Below are 21,302 nucleotides of genomic sequence, written 5' to 3' on the forward strand. Positions count from 1 at the left end.
TAACTCTTGTCTATGCTTTTATGTCTTTTAAATCTTTATTCACAGCTGCTGGAGATATATAGTTGGAAATCCCAGCCACAAAAAGCTCAACATCTCCAAAGCTAAATTCATTTTATCACCCCCTAACATTCCACTCACCCTGTTGTTCCATCTGTTTTTGTGATCTCAGTTAATGGCCCCCCCCATCTAGCCAACCACCCAAACCAGGAATCCAGAAATAATAAATCTCTCTTCTTCATTTTCCATAATTCACTACATCATTAATATATTTCAACTCCATCATCATGTTTTTTCTCCATCTTTACTACCATTGCCCCAATCCAAGTCCAAATTATCTCTTGTCTAAGTTGAAACGACAGTTTCAAAAGATCTCCTACCTTGTTTGTTCCTTTCAAGCCAGTATTAATAATACAGCTGATAGAGTGATCAATCTAAAATGGAAATTCAATATCATTATTACCTGCCCAAACCCCACCTACCTCAAAGACTGCCTATTACCTACAGGATAAAATCCTGGGCCTCTAACATAGCAATATAGCCCCCCACTACATTATTTCTATTTTTCTCTCTAGTTTCAATGCCACCATGCCAAGTGTGGTTATATGCATATATAATATATATGATGTTGTAATACCTTGATGGAATATTATTATGTCTATTTTACAGATTAAGTAGAGAATATTGGCAGTAACTTGTTCATAGTCAGCAAATCAGTAACACTCATAATTGAATCCAAATGTAATCATATTCCCTAATGGAATTTCCTTGAGGTCAAGGGCCACATCATTCCCTTTTTTGAACCACTAACATACAGCACATTAACTGATTCACATAATGGCTATTAATTTAGTATTATACTGAATTGACTTAAAAAAAAAGAGAGAAATAATAACATGATTGTAAAAGATCATCCTGCCACTGACTGAAGGAGTAGATATTCTAGAATTACCTCACTCGTAAATGGAAGCAATGAAGACTATGACAATTTGTAAAAAGTGTTCATATACATTGAAATAGCTTTCAAATTATGATACAATCTCCATATTACCAAGAGTAACTTTAAGATTCTTTTTATTTTTAAACTGCATTTTAGTCAAGTGTCTTATTTACTTTTAGAGGAGCAAAAATAAATGCAAATAGTTACATTAACAAGTTCTCTGCTAAATGATACCCTGTGTGTATATACATATTGTGTATGTATTTGTACATGTGGAATATATGTGTGCATATATATACATATATAAAAGTTCAAACTATTTTTAAATTTAGAATTAGATGACTTCAATAACATTTAGGAAACTTGTTCTTTGGACAAACTGATAACAAAGGATCAAAAGAATAAGCCAAAACTCTGAAACCCATCAAAGAATTTTAGTAGTTATGGAAAAATGCAGTTGTATGGCCAATCTGTCTCCCAGGTTGCAACAAAATAAAACTTCAAATGGCATGCTTGTAAATAGCTGAAGAAAAGGAAATTAAAATGGAAACATCTACAAATCATTAAACATAACTATGAACTATGGCTATTCAACAATTGGACTTTAAGTAGTTTCACATCACTGGGATAGGATAAAACATGCTCTGCTGGCATTTTCATCTGCCAAAATAGCCATTTGCAATTAAAAATTAAAACTGGCACCATTTCTTTGCAAGCAATTATCAAAAGGCTGCTGGCATCTTCCTTGTTTATAGTGTTTCTTGTATCAAGACTTCATTCCATTTGGAAATATTCTTTTCTTAGATTTTATTTCTTTTATGCCACAATATTCCCAATACTCATATTTTAACACTTTCAACATTTCTAATTGTAATATGATCCTCAAATATTGCAGCATTGTTTAAATTTCTGAAAACAGACTGATGTGAAGAATATATGCAGCATTTTATGTTACCATATTAGCAAGGTATAAAGCAGTATAACTTGTATAAGCCCTCTCTACAGATAAGGGAAGTGATTTTTAAGGAATGCAGGAGTAAAAATAAAATGCAAGCATCAATTTCTATGGACAGAGACTTAATTCCGAATAGAATATATATGTAAATAGTAAGGTCATTCATTGGGTCTAATTGAGTCCCGACACGGGGATTATCAACAGTGTAAAATCTTATTTTCCACCTGAAAACCAGTGGTATGTTTTGGAGATTGGGGGTAACAGTAAGTGGATCAATCTGTATGTATGAGCATCTTCTATGTGGCAGAAATGTTCTAGGTGCTGGTGATATGGCAGAGGACAAGATGGAAAGAGTCCCTGCCTTTAAGGAATTGGGTAGAGACAGGCAACAAACTATTACTCCTCCAAGCCTAGGAGGGATGTGTTCTGTTAACTCTTCAGAAAGATCACTTTGGTTACTATGTGGCACACAGGCCTCGGCCAGGAGTTAGGAGTAAAGTTAAAGTGACCATTTAGGAGGTGGTCCTGCAACTCAAAAATGAGGAAGGGAAATGCTAAAAAAAGATCAGATCCCTTCTCATTACAAATACACCTTCCCTTTATGATAGAATATTAGACAATTTGTAGTATCCTCCACCAACTTGGCTGGATCACAGACACTGGACACTGATGTGCCCATTTCACAGATAAAGATTTGGAGATCCAAAAGAGTAAAATCGCTTATTCCAAGTCACAAAGCTAATTAGTGGGAAAGTTGGAAGCAAAGTAATGGTCTCCCACTTCTAGCCCCCATACCCTCCTCCTCAAAATGAATCATCAGTATCTTCTAAGAAAATCCAAAAGATTTAGTAGTTCCATCAGCTTTAGTTCACTCTGAAACTCCTCTATGAAAGGCTTCTAAGAAAATTTTACTTACTCATTAAACAAGCATTTATTGAGGGTCTACGAGGTACAAGGCATCTTGCTAGGTGCTTGGGATTCAGAGATAAGTAGGAGATTTTCTGTGTGGGAAGTTTGCCCTCCTGTGGGAGAGCCAGACCAAGTAGCTCACAGTGAAAACAGTGGGACAAGCACCATTACAACGACATCCTGAAGTGCCATGGAACCTAAGACAGGGGCACCTAAGTTATTCTGGCAGTGGGGAGATGTGCCTAAGAGGAAGCGATCCTTAAATTGTGTTTTGAAGAAACAGTGGGACTTAGCCAGAGTGCACAGAGTGGCAAGAATTAAAGGAAACAGCATGAGCAAAGGCACAGCAGTGTGACACAGGATGGAGTAACTGAGTAAGGCTGGAGCCCAGGGTGTACATTAGAGGTGAAGAAAGAAAGATGGACAGAGGCCATGTCATAAAGTGTCTTGTGTATTGTTCCAAGGAATTTGGTTAACTTACACTATTGTCTCCACTTTCCCAATTCTTAACCTTCCTCAATCCACTTAATTCACATTTATGACCCTCACCACAAAGATTATAGGTAAGGGGATGATATGACAAGATTTACATTTTAGGGAAAACACTATGGTGCCGGGGTGGAAAGCTGGAAGGCTGAGAACAGAAACTGGATGATTAAGTAGGAGAATATCACAAATAATCCAATGGAGGTACACAAAGAAACAGAGAGGGACAGTAGCAACAGCAAAAGAGAGAGGGAATAGATACAAAAAATATTTATAAAGTGAATACACAGAATTTAATGATCATTTGGATGGCCAGCAGGAGCAAGTATGACAAAAATAAAGGCGTCAAGGATGACTTGCAAGTTCTTAGCTTGGGTGACTGGACTATTTCTTCTAGTTTAAAATATCTATAAGTTCTGATCCATAGCATTATACCAGGCAAAGATATACTGGACAAAGTGAGGAGCTACATATATCTGCCACCCTATTTCCTATGCCAGAGCCACATTTGTTGCATCAATGCAGATTTATATATGAAGACCATCAGGTGTTCTACTACCACCATTATTCTTCTAAACTTTTCCTAAAAAGAAGATGAATTTAAAATGGACAACCAACCTTCAAAGAAATATACCACCTCATATTTGAATAGCTCATCTATTAAACTGAAGAACAGCTGAAGACAGGAAATGAGGAATCACAGCTGTCTGGTAAATCCTAAAGAATAGTAAGAGAATAGACTCTCCTAATCCCCTCTAATTTATAAAGACTGGAAGAATGTATTTGAAGTAGGTCATCTCTTGTTCTTGCCAGACATCTCATCAGTAGATTAGGATATTTACACTTGAAAATACATTTTATACCATTAAAATACCATTATAATAATGATTTTTCCATGTTTAACAAAAACTTTTCTTTACCTGAAACATAACTTTAAACATATTTTTCTTGCTTCTTGGCAGTGAAAACACTGGTCGACCCTGTAAATCCATCCCTGAAGTACCTCATTAATCACACTGCACTTGCTCTTGGCAAGAACCTTAATGTGCTACAAAAACTGTTATTAAAGTAAGATTTGGGGATTCCCACGCTGGCAGGGAATTAGTTAGTTACACTGCTTTAGAAATTGTTTTCATATAATTTCCTTTATTATTAATGGTCTTGTTAGACTTACAGCTCAAAATAACTTTCCTTTATTCATTTAATGTGTAAAGCCTAGCTTTCTAAATAAACTATAAGCAGCAATTGCAAAGATGGCTTGTCCCTCAGGGTGGGCTATAGTTGTACAGAATCCTCCCAGAAGACGATGCTATCTATTCCCTCTTCCTGCTAATGTGGATCTAGCACCCCTATCTAATTGCTCAAGCATTACAGTTTCAGACTCTAGAAATGTATAAAGCAAAGCTTTCTACCAGCACATGGTATTGACAAGCACATAATTTATTTCATATCTCCCACTAAACCCATGGATAGGCTGATAAAGTCTGGTGAGCAGAGAACTATCTAAACTTGAGTCTCTTGAAAAATCACTTGTTAAAAATTTTAAATTCTGTAAGGCCACAAAAATCTGTTAAACATTAACATATTGAAGAGAAAATGTTGTATTACAGTAAGTCCTCATTCATGTTCAAGGGCAAAACTTAGGAGATGCAAAGCATGAGCATCAGCCACAGTTGTCTCTCTCTCCAATATACAGTGTATAATTTACGAAAAAGTAAAACTCACGAATGGCATCATATTGTAAATTCAAATATACAAATATTCTGAGCATACTCTTGTAAAAAAAAAAGTCATTTTCCACATAGTATATATTTTGCTGCCAAATTGAGCATAGATCGTTATTGCTAAATGTTTTAGTAGATCCTGACAGGTTAAAATAATTTATCAGGTTCAATAGGTAACAGGATTAATTATATGTATCAACTCAGAAAGGGCAAACATGAAAAGAATCTGTAGTATTTCTCTATGTCTATCATTTATTACAGTAACAACATCTAAATCAATGTGAATCTTACATTAAGTGAATAGTAAAAGTTATACTGTTTGATGTAATAATGATGCTATACAACGTTCTCCTTGTGTACACTGTAAGATGGAAAGTTGGCTGGAATATTCTACCTAATGCTACATATTCACATCAATCTGAGACTGTAAAATTTTCCAGACACCAGAGCCCCACAGATTGTAGACTCCACCAATTTCCTGACTCCTACGTGGTCAAATTCCAGGTTCACCTATTTACAAAACCAGCCCCTTCTTCCATGTTATTTCAAAAAGTGCTTCTGGTGTTGACGCCAATCCTCCATCCCAGGTGAGAGCTATGTTTGGATGACATGCCTCATTTCTAAAAGAAACCTAGTTCATGTGTTCAAAACCTATTTTACTAGGAAACAAGGAAAGGAACAGTGAGTGCCTGCAACTTTTCTCTACAGGTCTCCTAAGGCTGATGTCTTTATATTTCATTTTAACATAAAGAAGAAGGAAAAAAAAAAAAAACTAGGAAGAGATGAAAAAAAATAAAAAAAGAAATAATTAGACAGGATACAACGGCATAAAAAGTACCTTAAAACATCCAGATAAACCTAACTCTAACAGGAGATTGAATGAATGGACCTTGTGGGAAAAACAGTAGTAAACTTTAAAGCCACTGAAAGGTTTTAAATGCCTAAGGGAAAAATAAACATTTGCTTCCAATCATTTTCTCATTAAGCATTCTCTGCTAGATGGTGAAGGCTTACTTACACACACACACATTTTGACTCAGCGGCACAAATACCTACTTAACCCACGGCCTGATCCCTGTCCCAGGTGGCCCCTCTGCGCGTTTGCTATTGCACTTTGACCCGGGCTCCTGAGCCCCAGGCTCGCCACTGGCCTCTGCCACCGCGCGGGAGCATCACCTCGCCCCGCCCAGCTCGCCTTTTCTAGACCTTGGCCACCTCTGTGGCAGGAAGGGCTACACGCACTGACAGATTTTCCGTTAGTGGTGGAGGTGGCGGCGAGGCGTGTTTCCGGGCGCACTTAAAACCTAGCTGCTCTCCCCACCAAGTAGCAGCTTCCCCAGCTCCGCCCCAGGGCTGAGGACTCAGCCCTCCGTTTCTCCTCTCACCACCCCGTCCAACCCTGCCATCACCTCCTAACCTCTCCAATACACTCTCACAAGCCTCACACCGGCGCACGTCCTCCCTTTGCCTTTCCCAGCTCCCGGGCGCCCCTCGCGGTTGAAATTTACGTATCTCGGGACCTAATCGCTCCCAATTATCCGCGCAGCCTAAGTCCCAGGTCTGCCTGGCTCTCTCCTTCGGTGCCTAAAACTGCGGGGCAGCTCACTGGGTGTGTTCGGGGAGACGGTTGAATCTGTAGAGGTAGAGGAGGTGGGGCTCAGGGAGGTGGAAGGCTCTAGGAGGAAGACCATAAACACGTGCAAAGAAATAAAAGCTACCACGTGTGCGCGCGCGAGTGTGTGAGAGTGTGTGTGTGTGTGTGTGCACGCGCGCGCGCCGGGCCAGGGCGTGGGCGCGGAGCGCGTCCCAGGGGGCCAGGCATACAGACCCCCTGGAGCGGGCGTGACGGGGGGCGCGCGGGGGCCGCGGGTACTCACACGAACGCGTGGTAGATGAACGCCCAGCCGCGGGGTCTCTCCAGCACGTTGTACAGATAGTTCTGCACCCGCCGGTACTTGACGTTGCGCCGGCAGCTCTGGCTACTGGTGTACGAGAGCGGCTTCCCCAGTAGGCTCATCCGGGCCCCCTGCTTGCCCCGGCGGCTCTCCCTCAGGCCGCCGCCGCTGCCGCCGCCGCCGCCGAGCGCGGCCGCGCGGGTGCCCAGCAGCAGCAGGCCGTCGCCCCTGGCGGCGGCTGAGTTCAGCAGCACCCTGCCCCGGCCCGACTCCACATCCTTCATGCCGCTGCCCAGGCGCCCCCCGCCCGCCGCCGCCGCGCCGCTCTTCACCCAGAGCCCGGCGGCGCCGCCCTCCTCTCCTCCCGCGTGGTGGCGGGGCATGGCATCACCACGGGCACCGCGAGGGGGGCGCCAGTGCCTGTGGCGGGGGCAGCGGCCTCATGCGCGCGGGCGGGTTTCGAGGAGGAAGCCGCGGCCGACGGAGCGCCCGCCGGCCCGCGACCTCCGAGATAGGGGCGGGGAAGCAAGCAGCCAGCACACCGCCGGGGCTTCGGGGTGGGGGCGGAGAGGGGTGTGCGAAGGAGGCCCAATTTCTAGCAGTCTTTAGCTCCAAATTCGAAATGAGGACCTGTTTGGGGGCGTCACTTTGAGAGGGTTTCTCTTGCTCCCTCTTATTCCCGCAGCTATCACTCCCTCCTTCCCAAGTGCCCCCAGGGCTGGTCCCGCGGAGTGCGGGGCGCTCGGAGGCGCGCTCCCACGCGCGCACACCCAGCCCCAGGCTCCCCCTTTCTTCTCGCACTCGATTCCCCACGCCCAGACTGCGTCTGCCCCCTCCCCCAGAGGGGACGGGGCTCGGAAGCCCCTCTCCTAGGCGCGACTTTGTTTAGTTCTCTCGGGGGCTTGGGAGCTGTCCGTAAGGTAAGTCGGCCTCGTGCCCTGAGGAGAAACTGGAGATGCAGGTCTCGCTCACTCCGGCCGCTACGATGCCGCGCCAGGTCCCGCCATCCTTGCGCAAGGGGTGTGAGCGGGAACGGCCCTGCCCTGCCCTGCCCTGCAGGTACGAGCCGGTCTCCCGGCGCGTGGGGCGACGCTCCCGGCAGTGGCGGTCGGGTTCCCGCACAGCTGGAGGGTTCCTGCCAGATCAGTGTGCAGACCCGCAGGACACGACTCCCAAGCCGGAGAGGCGGGGAGCGGGCATCTCCCCGCGGCTCACTCCAGCTTTCGGGCTGTGACTTTCCATCCCAGCATCAGGTAGCAAGCCCTCGAGGAACTGGACATCCTTCCTAGCCCGGGGGGTGGAGTGTGGGGAGGGCATAAAAACTACAAAGTGGCTCCTCCGCGGTTAACGAGTTGCCCCGGGGCTCCGCCTGACAGCGGCGCGAAGCATGGGAGAGCGAACTGGGTTTCCTTAGTCAAGAAATTTCCATTTAAGTCCGAAAAAGTCATAAAACTGTTAAGTCTCGGCAGTGGCAGCGGCGGGCCCAGCGTCTGGGAGAAAATTCCCGGAGGGCAGGGAGCCCAAGACACCAGCTTCTCGGGGTCCTCACCCCACCCCTTGTAGGCTGTACCTTACACGGTGAGAGACGTGTGGCGAGTTAGGACTGGCTGAGTCTCCCACCACCTCTGACACTCTGGCGACCCAAAGCGTGCGCGCCCTCGGCGGGGAGGGAGGCCACGGTGCCACTGGCTTCGGCCTCTGGCCTTCAGCAGCACTGCGTTATAAAGCACAAGCAGTTAAACCTCACAGTCAGTGTGGGGAAACTGAAAGGAAGCCGGGCTAGGGAACTTCTTTCAACAGCGTGGATTCTCCCCCCACCCCCACAGCCCACCAAAATACGAAAAAAAACAACCAAGTTAAACTGAAGGAAGAACTAAGGGTCCACCACAAAGCCAGAGCAGGTAGAGATTTCCTTCTAGAATACTAAAGCAAAAGTCTTATTTCAGCTGTCTCCGCCCCTCAGAGATACTCTCTCGACTCCCTCCAGTACACACACCCACGCCCGCGGCAGCTCCTTTCCGCCTCTGGCAGTAGCTCCATTTAAATGCTTTACTTTTACTTTCTTTTACTTTGTATTGTTCGCTCTCATTTGTGTGAAGCCCTCTCGCCGGCCCCTGGTCACCCGCAGGACCCTGCTTCCCTCCCTCCTCTTCCTCAAGCCTCTCCGCGGCGGGCACTAGCTGGGAGCCGCTCGATGCAGCGGGCAGCCGTGCCACGTGACTGACTGTGCACCAAACACCAATACCCAGAGTCACTCTCTTTTTCTCCTAATACACTTCACACCCACGCACTGTGGAGGTGCGAGAGATTGCTCCGTGCCCTGCTATTCGAGGCAGATGCAGAGAGCGCCTTGGAGCGAGCTCTCCAATCCTAGAACAGCACGAGACCCCAGCTGAGGGTGGGGGGAGTTTGCTGTTGCTATGTTTAGACTCCCCGCGGAGTTTCTGTGCAGGGACTCTCAGGGTGAAAGATCTGGAGACTAAAAATGACTCGTGTGCACGCTTTAAACTTGAATATCTTGGTTATTCTGCAGGCAAGAAATGAAAACCATTTCCTCTTAACCAAGTGCTTTTCCTTCTTGCAATCTTTGACCACCACCACTGAGTAGGTCAGGGTCACTTCCACCTCACTGGTGCGGCTGGGCCCAGCGTGCAGGCAGGAAGTTTTGGGAAGGTGGAACACGGACAGGGTTCTCTTGAAGAGAACCTGCTGCTTAATTTCCTAGTGATATTTTCCTGGAGGTGCAGCAATAGTATCAGTGAACCCGTGATGTTGATTAAGCAAATGACATGAAACTTTTTTTAAAAAAAATCAGATCTAGTGATCAACAGCTGTTTAGAGCTGGTTTCTTAATGGTTTACACCTTTGGGATCTTCTAGGGTAACCTCCAGTTAGAGAGCTAGTCCTGGGAAGGAGACCTGCCCAAGAGTTCACAGCAGGTTAGTATGAGGATTGCTGAGAATTCAGAAATCTCACCTCCCAGTTCAGAATCCCATCAAGGGGTCAGTCTTCAACTCCAACTGAGTTATGTACATAAGAGCACATGGTTTTATTTCAATGTGTCTATCAACTACTATTCAGAAAGAGGCATTTAGCTGCAAGCCCTAACCTTACTGGCCTTGAATACTCTGGAAGGGAAAGCCAAGTGAGGCTGCATGGCCTCTTCTACCAGATTCTCTCTGTGTGTACATTGCTTCCTTTACTACCTGCTAACTTCCCCCAAAAGGCAGGAATTAACTGTGGGGAAAAAAGGTATTGTCATCAAGCTTTTTCTGTTGTTGTACCTTTGAATACAAATGTTGCTAGGAAACTGCCTTTTATTTTGCTGAAATATTAAAATCCAGACAGAAGAGAGGATGGCATATCGTGCAAAGTAAAACAATATAGGGTATATTCTGTGCGTAACAATTACATTAGAGCATTATAAAGAGATATAAAAGGCGAAAGACAACCACTTTTTCCTAAGGTAAATGTTTATTCCTAGTGTAAAGTGTGAATTGATTAGCCTTCCCTATCCTTTAGAAATGGGCTTGCTTTTAACCATTCATTTTCTACACATTGTAAGATGCCTGCCTGAAATTTGTGACCTTGGAAACTCGTATTCTCTGAAGTCTACATGGAGATGGTTTCAACTGAAAGTAGTTACCAGAAATATTTTATTTCAGTGTGTTTTCTAGCCCATTGTATTTTTCTTCTGAAGGGTACTCTAAAATAACAGTATTGAAAATTCCATACAAGAGCTAGGAGATAGATGCCCAGGAAAGACTTTTCAGGTAGAACAACTAGATCTGAACTGTTTTCACAAAATGTCAGTGATCCCATTACTTTCCCCCTCTTTCCTTTTTCTCTATGACTTTCCATCTTCCCATTTGCCTCAGCCCTATCCCCTCAACATACCTCCCCATCAAGTCATGTTCATGGTTCATCTCAACTAGTGAGTGATACAAATGCCACTTTTGAGTGATATGGGTACACTTTGATCCAGTGTGAGATTCCTGGGTCAACCATGGTAGTAATGATAAGTAGAATCCTCAAACCTTAGAGCCAAAAGGAAATTTACTGAGGAAGAAATGGAAATCCATTTTTTGGCTGCTGTTCAGTGACTTGCTCAAGGCTTAGCTATTTGTCTTAGAGGCCTAGAGGTACAAGTGAAGTCTCCTAACTCTTGAATAGAATGCCCTTTCAGCTATACCATCATTTTCCTTAGCTTTTATTTCCCTCCCATCAGATCATAATCAAACCAATAAGCATAGCAACTATAACTCCATTTGTTATGGTTACCTCCTCTTATTATTTTTAATGTATTCGTATTGTGTACCACAGCACCATATTTAGTCAATCAAGAATTCTTATCTGTAAGAGATTTGACGTTAAGCTTCTCAAAATGTTTCTCCAACAAGCAGAAATAAATCAGAGAACCCAAGGCAACATCAGAAATCATCTGGACCAGGCCAAAATACATGAAGATTCTAACACAGTAGGAATCCCAGCTCTGCCCTACACAATGGACGGAAGCATGGCTCTTTCAGAAAGACTCTGCCCCTGGGATGCAGAAAGGGTGTAGTGGAGTGTATGTGGGTGTGAAGAGAGGCCGGTAGGGGAGCAGACAAAGAATGGGGGAAAGACTGAAAAGGGTGCATCCATTTTCATCATAGCAACTAATCAAAATTTATTTTCCTAGGAATTACTAAAATAATGTGCTAAAAACCACTGTCAAAGAAAAATAATATTTAGCATGTGTTACTATGCACAATGATTTGCAAGAATTATTTTATTTGATTCTGACAGCCTCACAAGTAGGCACTGCAATCATATCCAATTTATAGGGGAAGAAACTGAGGTGTGGACAAATTAATAATTTTCAAAACTAATAGTAGTTGAGCCAGGACCCAAGCTTACGGGTATTTAATACAAAAACAAAATAAAACCCACTGAAACAAAGACAGAAAGCTAGATTTTTTAACTACTAAACTATATCAACTTTTGAAATAAAAAGCTTAGCCTATTAATGTGTGTTAATAATTTTGACAGTTTCTCTTTCCAAAAGAAAAGTATTGGGAAATTTCTATTAGTTGTTTTAAAACAGGATTTGGGGTTTTATTCTAAACATAGAAATAGCCTCAATATTCCTCTTCACTATACCTGCAGTAGGAAAGGCTTCCTTTCATAGATACTTTTTTCTATTGAAAATTTTGAAACAGTCCCAAATCTTGTAGTATCAATTCCTTGAAATTGTATTTACATTGATTTCTTTTTCCTAATACTACCTTCACTTTTATTCATAAAACTCTGTTTGTTGTATCTGTCTGAGTGATACAAGTGCCTGATTTCATTTTCTTCTGACATGTTAGTATGGCAGCAATACTCTGTTTCTTTCAGCCAACTACTTAAGCTCTTCTTTCTGAAAGTAATTTGAATCAGCTATTTGATCTTTTAAAGATCCATATATTTAGAAACTGTGTTAAGAGACTGATACAGAAGGAAAACATCTTTGAGCTAGCGTACTGGAAAATTCTGTTATAATTCTGTGCCCCCTAGTGGCACTCACATTTTACCAAAACTTTTTCAAAGAGGAATCAAGAAGGCATGCTTTATGAATCTCCCAGAACTTACTCATTTTTTTCAACAAGCAATCATTAATTTCAGGTGCTGTGCTAGCTGGAATGGGTACAGAGATGAAAAACAGTCCCGAATCTTATGACGTTCATGGTCTAGTCAGGGAGATGGATAAATGGGCAAGTAACTATAACATGGTGATGAGTTCACAGAGGTTTGCAAAGGATGTTATAGGAAGGTACAGAAGGTTTCCTGAAGAATGCAATAGCTGAGCTAAGTCTTGAGGAGTACCTGCACTTTGGTAAAGACATGAAAGCAGGGAATTCAAAGAGAAAACATTTGAGAAAATGTGAAGTCTAGAGAGCTGACTGTGCTTTGAGAATGACAAGAAGTTGGATTCTACTGTAGCCCAGGGTGCTTTCGAAGGTGTGACTGGAAGGAGGAGGGTGGAGAAGTAAGGCACTATATATATATATACATTACATATATATATGTAATAGATGAAAGTTATATGTTGGGATTGGATTACCTGGGAAAACATAGATTGGCTTTAAAGGAAGAGGCCTGAGGACCCAAAGCTGGTGAGCGTGATCATTTAGGGCAGTTAGGGTATGGAAAAAGGAAGAAGAGAGAAGAAGATAGAAACAGAGAAAGCAAAGTGACTGCAGAGAATCAATGCCACCATAGCCAAAAAGGAAGCTTCAAGAGAGAAATGTTGGAAAGAGATCAAATGAGACAAGGATTTTGGATTTGGCAACAAGAAAATCATTTGAAGAACTACTTGTTTCTGTCTTTGTTTCCTTGTGGAACTGTAGAAATAGGAATTGGGTCAGAGTGGGCAGAGAAAGAATTCAGAGATAAGGGAGTGGAGATAATGATTCTGAAGGGTAAGAAAGAGGCAGCAGCAAACAGGCGATTTGGGTTTGAGGAAGGTTCTAAACAAAACACAATGTCAACTCATGTGAGACTTGAGTGGCCATCAGGCCACTCCCACAGATCCTGTGGCTGATTCCGAACAGCCATTTGGATGGGACAACTGAGCTACAATTTTGACTGACAATATTATCTATCTATCTACCTAGTTACAATTATAGTTATATAGTTATATATATTTAAAAGGCTGATATCGCTTAAATATTCAACACAGTTTTCAATCAGTGCTGCTCAGAGTTATAGGGGAACACCTGGAGTCTTTCAGACAGGTCAGGAATTGGTAGGAGTGGGGCATCCAAGTTCCTGGTGTTTTAACTAAGGATTTGTTTCTCTCTACTATTATGAGGCTTTTGAATATAATTATATTAAAAAGGCTGTTAAAATTATCTTTGAAAACCAATGACTTAAAGACTAGTCCTGTTTGACAATTTTCCAAAGAAGACATCCAAATGGCCAACAGACACATGAAAAAGTGCTCAACATCACTTGGCATCAGGGTAATCCAAATCAAAACCTCAATGAGATACCACCTTACACCAGTCAGAATGGCTAAAATTAACAAGTCAGGAAACAACAGATGTTGGCAAGGATGCGGAGAAAGGGGAACCCTCCTACACTGTTGGTGGGAATGCAAGCTGGTACAGCCACTCTGGAAAACAGTATGGAGGTTCCTCAAAAAGTTGAAAATAGAGCTACCCTACGACCCAGCAATTACACTACTGGGTATTTACCCCAAAGATACAAATGTAGTGATCTGAAGGGGTACGAGCACCCCAATGTTTATAGCAGCAATGTCCACAATAGCCAAACTGTGGAAAGAGCCAAGATGTCCATCAACAGATGAATGGATAAAGACACACACAATGGAATATTATGCAGCCATCAAAAAACCCCGAAATCTTGCGATTTACAATGACGTGGTTGGAACTAGAGGGTATTTGCTAAGCGAAATAAGTCAATCAGAGAAAGACAAGTATCATATGATCTCACTGATATGAGGAATTCTTAATCTCAGGAAACAAACTGAGGGTTGCTGGAGTGGTGGGGGGTGGGAGGGATGGGGTGGCTGGGTGATGGATATTGGGGAAGGTATGTGCTATGGTGAGCATTGTGAATTGTGTAAGACTGATGAATCACAGACTTGTACCTCTGAAACAAATAATACATTATATGTCTGAAAAAAAAAAAAAAAAAAGAAGATAGTAAGAAGGGAAAAATGAACGGGGGGAAATCGGAGGGGGAAACGAACCATGAGAGACTATGGACTCTGACAAACAAACTGAGGGTTTTAGAGGGGAAGGGGTGGGGGGATGGGTTAGCCCAGTGATGGGTATTAAAGAGGGAACATATTGAATGGAGCACTGGGTGTTATATGCAAACAATGAATCATGGAACACTACATCAAAAACTAATGATGTTGACTAACATAACAATAAACTAAAATTAAAAAAAAAAAGACTAGTCCTGTTTACTGGACTTCTGAGTGTAACACTTCCTGCTTTTTGAGTCATGGATACAAAATGGTAAGACTCATGGTCCACTTGGGGCAAAAGGAGAAGGCCAATGAAAGCCAGAGCTCATAGGCCCGAGTTTATAGTCCTCCTGAGATCTGTAGCTCTGTGGCTAGGACGCTCTGGATCATGGAAAGGGTTAGGATCAAAATGGTACAAAGAAACACTGGACCTTGTGTAGAAATCTTCAAAGTAAAGAGTTTGTGTGAGAGGCAGGTGTCCTGAAAAACAGAGGGAAAGTGGGATTGCAACCAAATTGCTTTGTTTTTTCATTTTTTGCTGCTATGGTGTAAATTTTTGATGAGATATGATATAAGGTCAATAAAACTTGTTTGTTTTCAAAGTTGTTGCTTTTGTTTTTGCATGTTATTTTGTATATAAGACCGAAGCATATTGAAAAAAAGAGGTACAGAGTTGAAAATTGTTTTAAGAAAGAAGATAGACCATGATGTGAATAGGAAGATTAAAAATAAGGAAGAAAGAGGGGACAATAAGACCCAATATCATTTTGGATGATGAGAATCAAACATGGAAGAATAATTACTAATAAATTGCTTTTAAACTGCTCAGGACTTAGTTTTGTTTTTGTTTTTTTTTTTTTGACAAGTGAGATAGTGTGAGCAGGGCAGGGCGGGGCAGAGAGAGAGGGAGAGAAAGAATCCTAGGCAGGCTCCATGCTCAGGATGGAGCCCAATGTGGGGCTTGATCTCATGACCCTGAGATCATGACCTGAGCCGAAATCAAGAGTAGGATGCTTAGCTGACTGAGCCACCCAGGCATCCCAGGAAAAATTTCTAAGTTGTGGAATCCTGGCTCCCGCTGAGTTACTGAATTTCTCTGTCTTCATTTCTTTTATGTTTAAAGTAGAGATAATAATATCTGTATCAGAAGGCTTTTGTGACAATTAAATGAAATAGTTTATGTAAAGGCCTTAGCATAGTTAGTAGTCAATAAATACTAACTACTATTACTACTAACATTCATGCACATCAAGATTTACCTTAGGTTCAATTTTTGATTTAGGCTGCAATTTGAAAATAATAGCTGAATAATTTTCTGAAATATTGTCTTCTATAAATTTTTAACATTTAACTGAAATTTAGCAGATAGATATATGAACTTGTGATGTTCAAGGCAACCCTCATAAGATTATTGGCTGATTTTTCAGCAGAAGCTATGCAGGCCAGAAGGGAGTGGCATGATATATTCAAAGTGCTAAAAGAAAAAAATTCCAACCAAGAGTATTCTACAAGGTAAAATTATCATTCAGAATTGAAGAAGAGATAAAGAGTTTTCCTGACAAGCAAAAACTAAAGGAGTTATATGTAAGCCTTACGGTAACCACAAAGCAAAAACCTATAGTAAAACCACAAAGGATAAACAGAAAAGATTATAAGTATACCACTAAAGAAAGTCATCAAACCAGAAAGGAAGAGCACAAAATAAGAAAAGAATAGAGAGGAATGACAAAAATAGTTAACAAAATGGCAATAAGTATATTTAAATGTAAAGGGACTAAATTCTCCAATTCAAAGACACAGAACAGCTGAATGGGATATATCTTATCCCAAAAGACCCATTTATATGCTGCCTACAACAGACTCACTTTAGATGTAAGGGCGCAGACAGACTGAGAGTGAAGGGATGAAAAAAGATATTCCATGCAAAAGGAAACAACCTAATTTCACACCTCAAAGATCTAGAAAAAGAAGAACAAACACAGCCCAAAGTTACTAGAAGGAAGGAAATAACAAAGAGCAAGGCAGAAATAAATGAAATAGAGACTAAAAAGACAATAGAGAAACTAGGAGCTGGTTCTTTGAAAGGATAAAGTTGACAAGCTTTTAGCTAGGCTCACCAAGAAAAAAAGAAAGAGGACTCAAATAAATAAAATCAGAAATGAACGGGGAGATGTTATAACTGCCACCACAGGAACACAAAGGATTGTAATAGACTACTATGAGTAAATATATGCCAGCAAATTGGACAACCCAGAAAAAAATGAATACATTCCTAGAAACATACAACCTATCAAGACTGAATTATGATGAAGTAGAAAATCTGAACAGACTGATTACTAATCAGGAGAGTGAATCAGTAATCAAAAACGTCCCCAATAAACAAAAGTCCAGGACTGGATTCTATCACTGGTGAATTCTAAAAATTCAAAGAAGAATTAATACCAATCCTTCTCAAACTCTTCCAAAAAATATAAAAGAAGGGAACTCTTCCAAACTCATTTTATAAGGCCAGCATTACCCTGATAACAAAACTAGACAAGGATGCCACAAGAAAAGAAAATTACAGGCCAATATCCCTGATGAACATAGATGAAAATAATTCTCATACAAAATATTAGCAAGCCAAATTCAACAATACATTAAAAGGATCACATACCACGATCAAGTGGTGTTTGTTCCAGGGATGCAAGGATGGTTCAACATCGGCAAATCAATCAGTGTGATACACCACACTAACAAAATGAAGGACAAAAGGACTCAATAGATGCAGAAAAATCATTTGATGAAATTTAATATCCACTTATGATAAAAACTCTCAACAAAGTGGGTAAAGAGGCAATGTTCCTCAACATAATAAAGGCCATATATGACAAGCCCACAGCTTACCCCATACTCAACTGTGAAAAGCTGAAAGCCTTTCTTATAAGATCAGGAACAAGACAAGGATGCCCATTCTAACCACTTTTATTCAACATAGTATTGATTTGGCAAGAAAAATAAATAAAAAGCATCCAGATTGAAACGGAATAAGTAAAACTCTATTTGCAGATGACATGATATTAGAAAATCCTAAAGACTCCATCAAAAACTGTTAGAACTAATAAACAAATTAAGTTAAATTGCAGGATACAAAATCAATACACAAAAATATGTTGTGTTTCTATACACCAATAAACTATCAGAAAGAACAATAAAGAAAACAATCCCATTTATAATTAAAAAGAATAAAATAGCCAAAAATAAATTTAACCAAGGCGGTAAAAGACCTGTATATTGAAAGCAACAAGACATTAATGAAAGAAATTGAAAAAGACACAAATAAGTGGAAAAATATTCTATGCTCGTGGATTGAAGAATCAACATTGTTAAAATGCCCATACTACCCTAAACAATCTACAGGTCCAATGCAATCCCCATCAAAATTCCAATGGCATTTTTCAAAGAAATAGAATAAATAATCCTAAAATTTGTATGGAACTGTAGAAAACTCTGAATAGCCAAAGCAATCTTGAGAAAGCTAGAGCATCACACTCCTTGATTTCAAACTATATTACAAAGCTATAGTAATTTCAACAGTATTGTTTTGGCATAAAAACAGACAACACAGATCAATAAAACAGGATAGAGAGCCAAGAAATAAACCCACACATATATGGCCAATCAATTGACAACAAAGAAGCCAAGAATATACAACGAGGAAAGGACACCCTTTTCAATAAATGGTGTTAGGAAAACTGGCAGCAACATGCAGAGAATGAAACCCACTTCATTAAAAAAAAACAAAACAAAAAAATGAAACTCAACTACTAACTTACACCACCCACAAAAGTTAACTCAAAATGAATTGAAAATTTGAACATAAAATCTGAAACCATAAAACTTCTAGAAGAAAACATAGGTGGTAACCTTCTTGACATAGGTCTTGATGATAATTTTTTTAATCTGACCCCAAAAGCAAAAGCAACAAAAGCAAAAATGAGATGACATCATACTAAAAAGCTTCTGCATAGACAGAATATATAAATGGGATATTATTCAGCCATAAAAAAATAAAATTGTGTCATTTGTGACAACATGGATGGATGAACTTTATGAGCATTATGCTAATTGAAATATGTCAGATAGAGAAAGACAAATACCACATGATTTTCCTCCATGTGGAATCCAAAAAAAGAAAACAAATTTATAGATGCAGAGAACAGATTGGTGGTTGCCAGAAGCATAGGCGTTGGGGGGTAGGAGAAGTGGATGAAGAGGGTCAAAAGGTAAAAAAAAAAAAAAAAAAAAAAGGAGAGAAAAGAAAAAAAACAATGAAGTTGTCTTCCTGATTTAAAGAAATACATATTTGTTCTATTGTCTGAGGTCAAATTTTTAAAATTTTTTTAAAAAAGAAATATGAGGGATGCCTAGGTGGCTCAGTTGGTTAAGCGGCTGCCTTTGGCTCAGGTCACGATCCCGGGGTCCTGGGATCGAGCCCCGCATTGGGGTCCCTGCTCAGCAGAGAGCCTGCTTCTCCCTCTCCCTCTGCCTGCCTCTCTGCCTACTTGTGCTCTCTATCTCTCTGTCAAATAAATAAATAAAATCTTGAAAAAAAAAAAGAAATATGAACTTGTAAAAAAATAAAATATATGATTTTTAATGGGTAAACCCTGAGATAACCCAGAAGTGACACTTCAAGAAATTTTGCAGATGATATCTTTCAGGTGAACTATTTGTGAGCAAATGAAAGCAACCATATCTGATCATATATTGTGTTATGCATTCATTTGTTATTTAATAATACTTTATTACAGGTTAGTAGACATAATTAAATAAAAGAAACCTTAACATACATATTTTCAATATTTTTCTATTTCTAACAGCAATACTCAAGTGCTAATGGGTTTTTAATTTTTTGACTCTAAAATATATGTGGTATTTTAGATGTCTGATGATAGGTGTTGAATTCATCACCCTAGAATACCTGTGAATTTATCATTTTGAAATTTGTCTGGATGACAGAGGTTTGAGAATTTGGTTAAATTCTTAGAAAAAGTCTGAAAAGCATACCCATAATTTTGCATACAACTTCTAGGGTTCACAGACACTCTTGAAACAATTTATAAAACCTGAAGTTCATGGATCCCAGATTTGTGAGTCCTTTGTGGACTGAATTCTTAAAGGAATGAATTTTACAAGGATTCTCTGGAATGTATTAGACATTCTCTGGAATATTTGGAGTAGCAGAAACTTCCTTGATCTCCCTGGAATGGCCCATGCTATTTCTCAAGCTGAAGTTAGGAATACCCTGATAACATTTATCAAGACAGGAAGGCCTATGGTCACCATAAAGCCCTTGAATTAGCAAAACTGAGATTTGCACAACCAGAGATGCTGCTAAATATCCTACAATGCACAGATAGTTCCAACAGGGTTATCCTACCCAAAATTCCAAGGTTGAGAAAACTTGCTTTAGACATTATTTTAAAACCAGTCTTTGAAGATATTGAGGTAGGGAGTTTTGCCGTCTTTTGGTAATACACATTGGTCTATATCCATTTGTTTCTATATTTAGAATATTAGGCTTTAGTATGCCTGGAGAAATGATACTAGTTATTCCTAAGAAAAATATTTTCCCGTTTAAAATAAAATCTTTCAATGTATGCAATAACAGGGAATGTCAACAAGTAAGTATGGCTATCTGAGCAATATTCTAAAAGGTTAAAGCAATATCAAAACTATTTATACCTAAAAATTAACATATCTTCCTGCTTCTACCACAGGACCTACATGAGAGAGGTAGTAAAAGAGTCAGGGAATAAATGAATCGCCAATTGGTTCAGATTTGAGGGCCCTTGTGACATTCCCTCTTGACTGCATTAGAAATATAAACACTTTACATAACAATATAAGTTTATTCAAGCTTTATCTAATTCCATATAAGTTTATACAAGAGCTCCAAACACAAATTTCTTACCTCATTTGGGACACTGAAATGCTTGCTTGTATCTATCATTTTATAGAAACATAAATTGCAAGCAAATGTTATTTCAAAGATAAACAAACATACAACAAACAAAAAGAAAGATTTAACAGGGAGTTTGATGACATCATTTGTTCTTTGTCTTCTGAGAGAGGTTACAAGAAAATGAATTTTATTTCATCTCTTTTCCAGAAGGAGGAAAACTCACTACATTGTGCTGTTAGGGGTCACAGACTCTATGTAGAACAAATTCCTCAGGGGTTCCCATGGATTCAAATGCAAGTTAAACTGAAACAACACAAATTGACAATGTAGGTGATCAAAAATGTTAGTTAAAGAAACACAAGAATTTTAATGTTATCTTCAGACATAGGCATTCTATGTAATTTGGATAGTTATTGACTTTTCAATAAACAGTAGAAAGCAGATATTTTTACACACACACAACCTGAAGTAAAAAGGAACACAGTACTGGTATTCTGTTTCTGGCATTGTGGATCCAGCTTCCCTTACAAGACAAAAACTAATGAAAATGAAAATTCGGACAGATAATTGGAGCTACCATCCTAAAAATATTTGCCAAATTCAAGTGAACTTGAAATTCAATTTTCACAGGTGTTGAAGACACGAGTTGAAGACAGATACTGGCAGGAGGCAAAACCACTCAAGGTAGGAGGTTTATTTATTTATTTG

General features: G+C 40.3%; 1 protein-coding gene across 1 annotated transcript in view; it reads right to left on the reverse strand.

The window, feature by feature from the left end:
* KCNQ5 (potassium voltage-gated channel subfamily Q member 5) overlaps positions 1–8,611 on the reverse strand; it is a 499,302-nt gene extending 490,691 nt beyond the window's left edge. Inside the window, exon 1 of the mRNA XM_032409462.1 lies at positions 6,889–8,611. Coding sequence (XP_032265353.1) covers positions 6,889–7,289 — 401 coding nt within the window. The 5' untranslated portion in view covers positions 7,290–8,611. The remainder of the gene's footprint in view (positions 1–6,888) is intronic.
* Positions 8,612–21,302: the final 12,691 nt, after the last annotated feature.

This window comes from Phoca vitulina, unplaced genomic scaffold (assembly GCF_004348235.1).
Source record: "Phoca vitulina isolate PV1807 unplaced genomic scaffold, GSC_HSeal_1.0 scaffold11, whole genome shotgun sequence".
In the NCBI taxonomy this organism is placed as follows: Eukaryota; Metazoa; Chordata; class Mammalia; order Carnivora; family Phocidae; genus Phoca; species Phoca vitulina.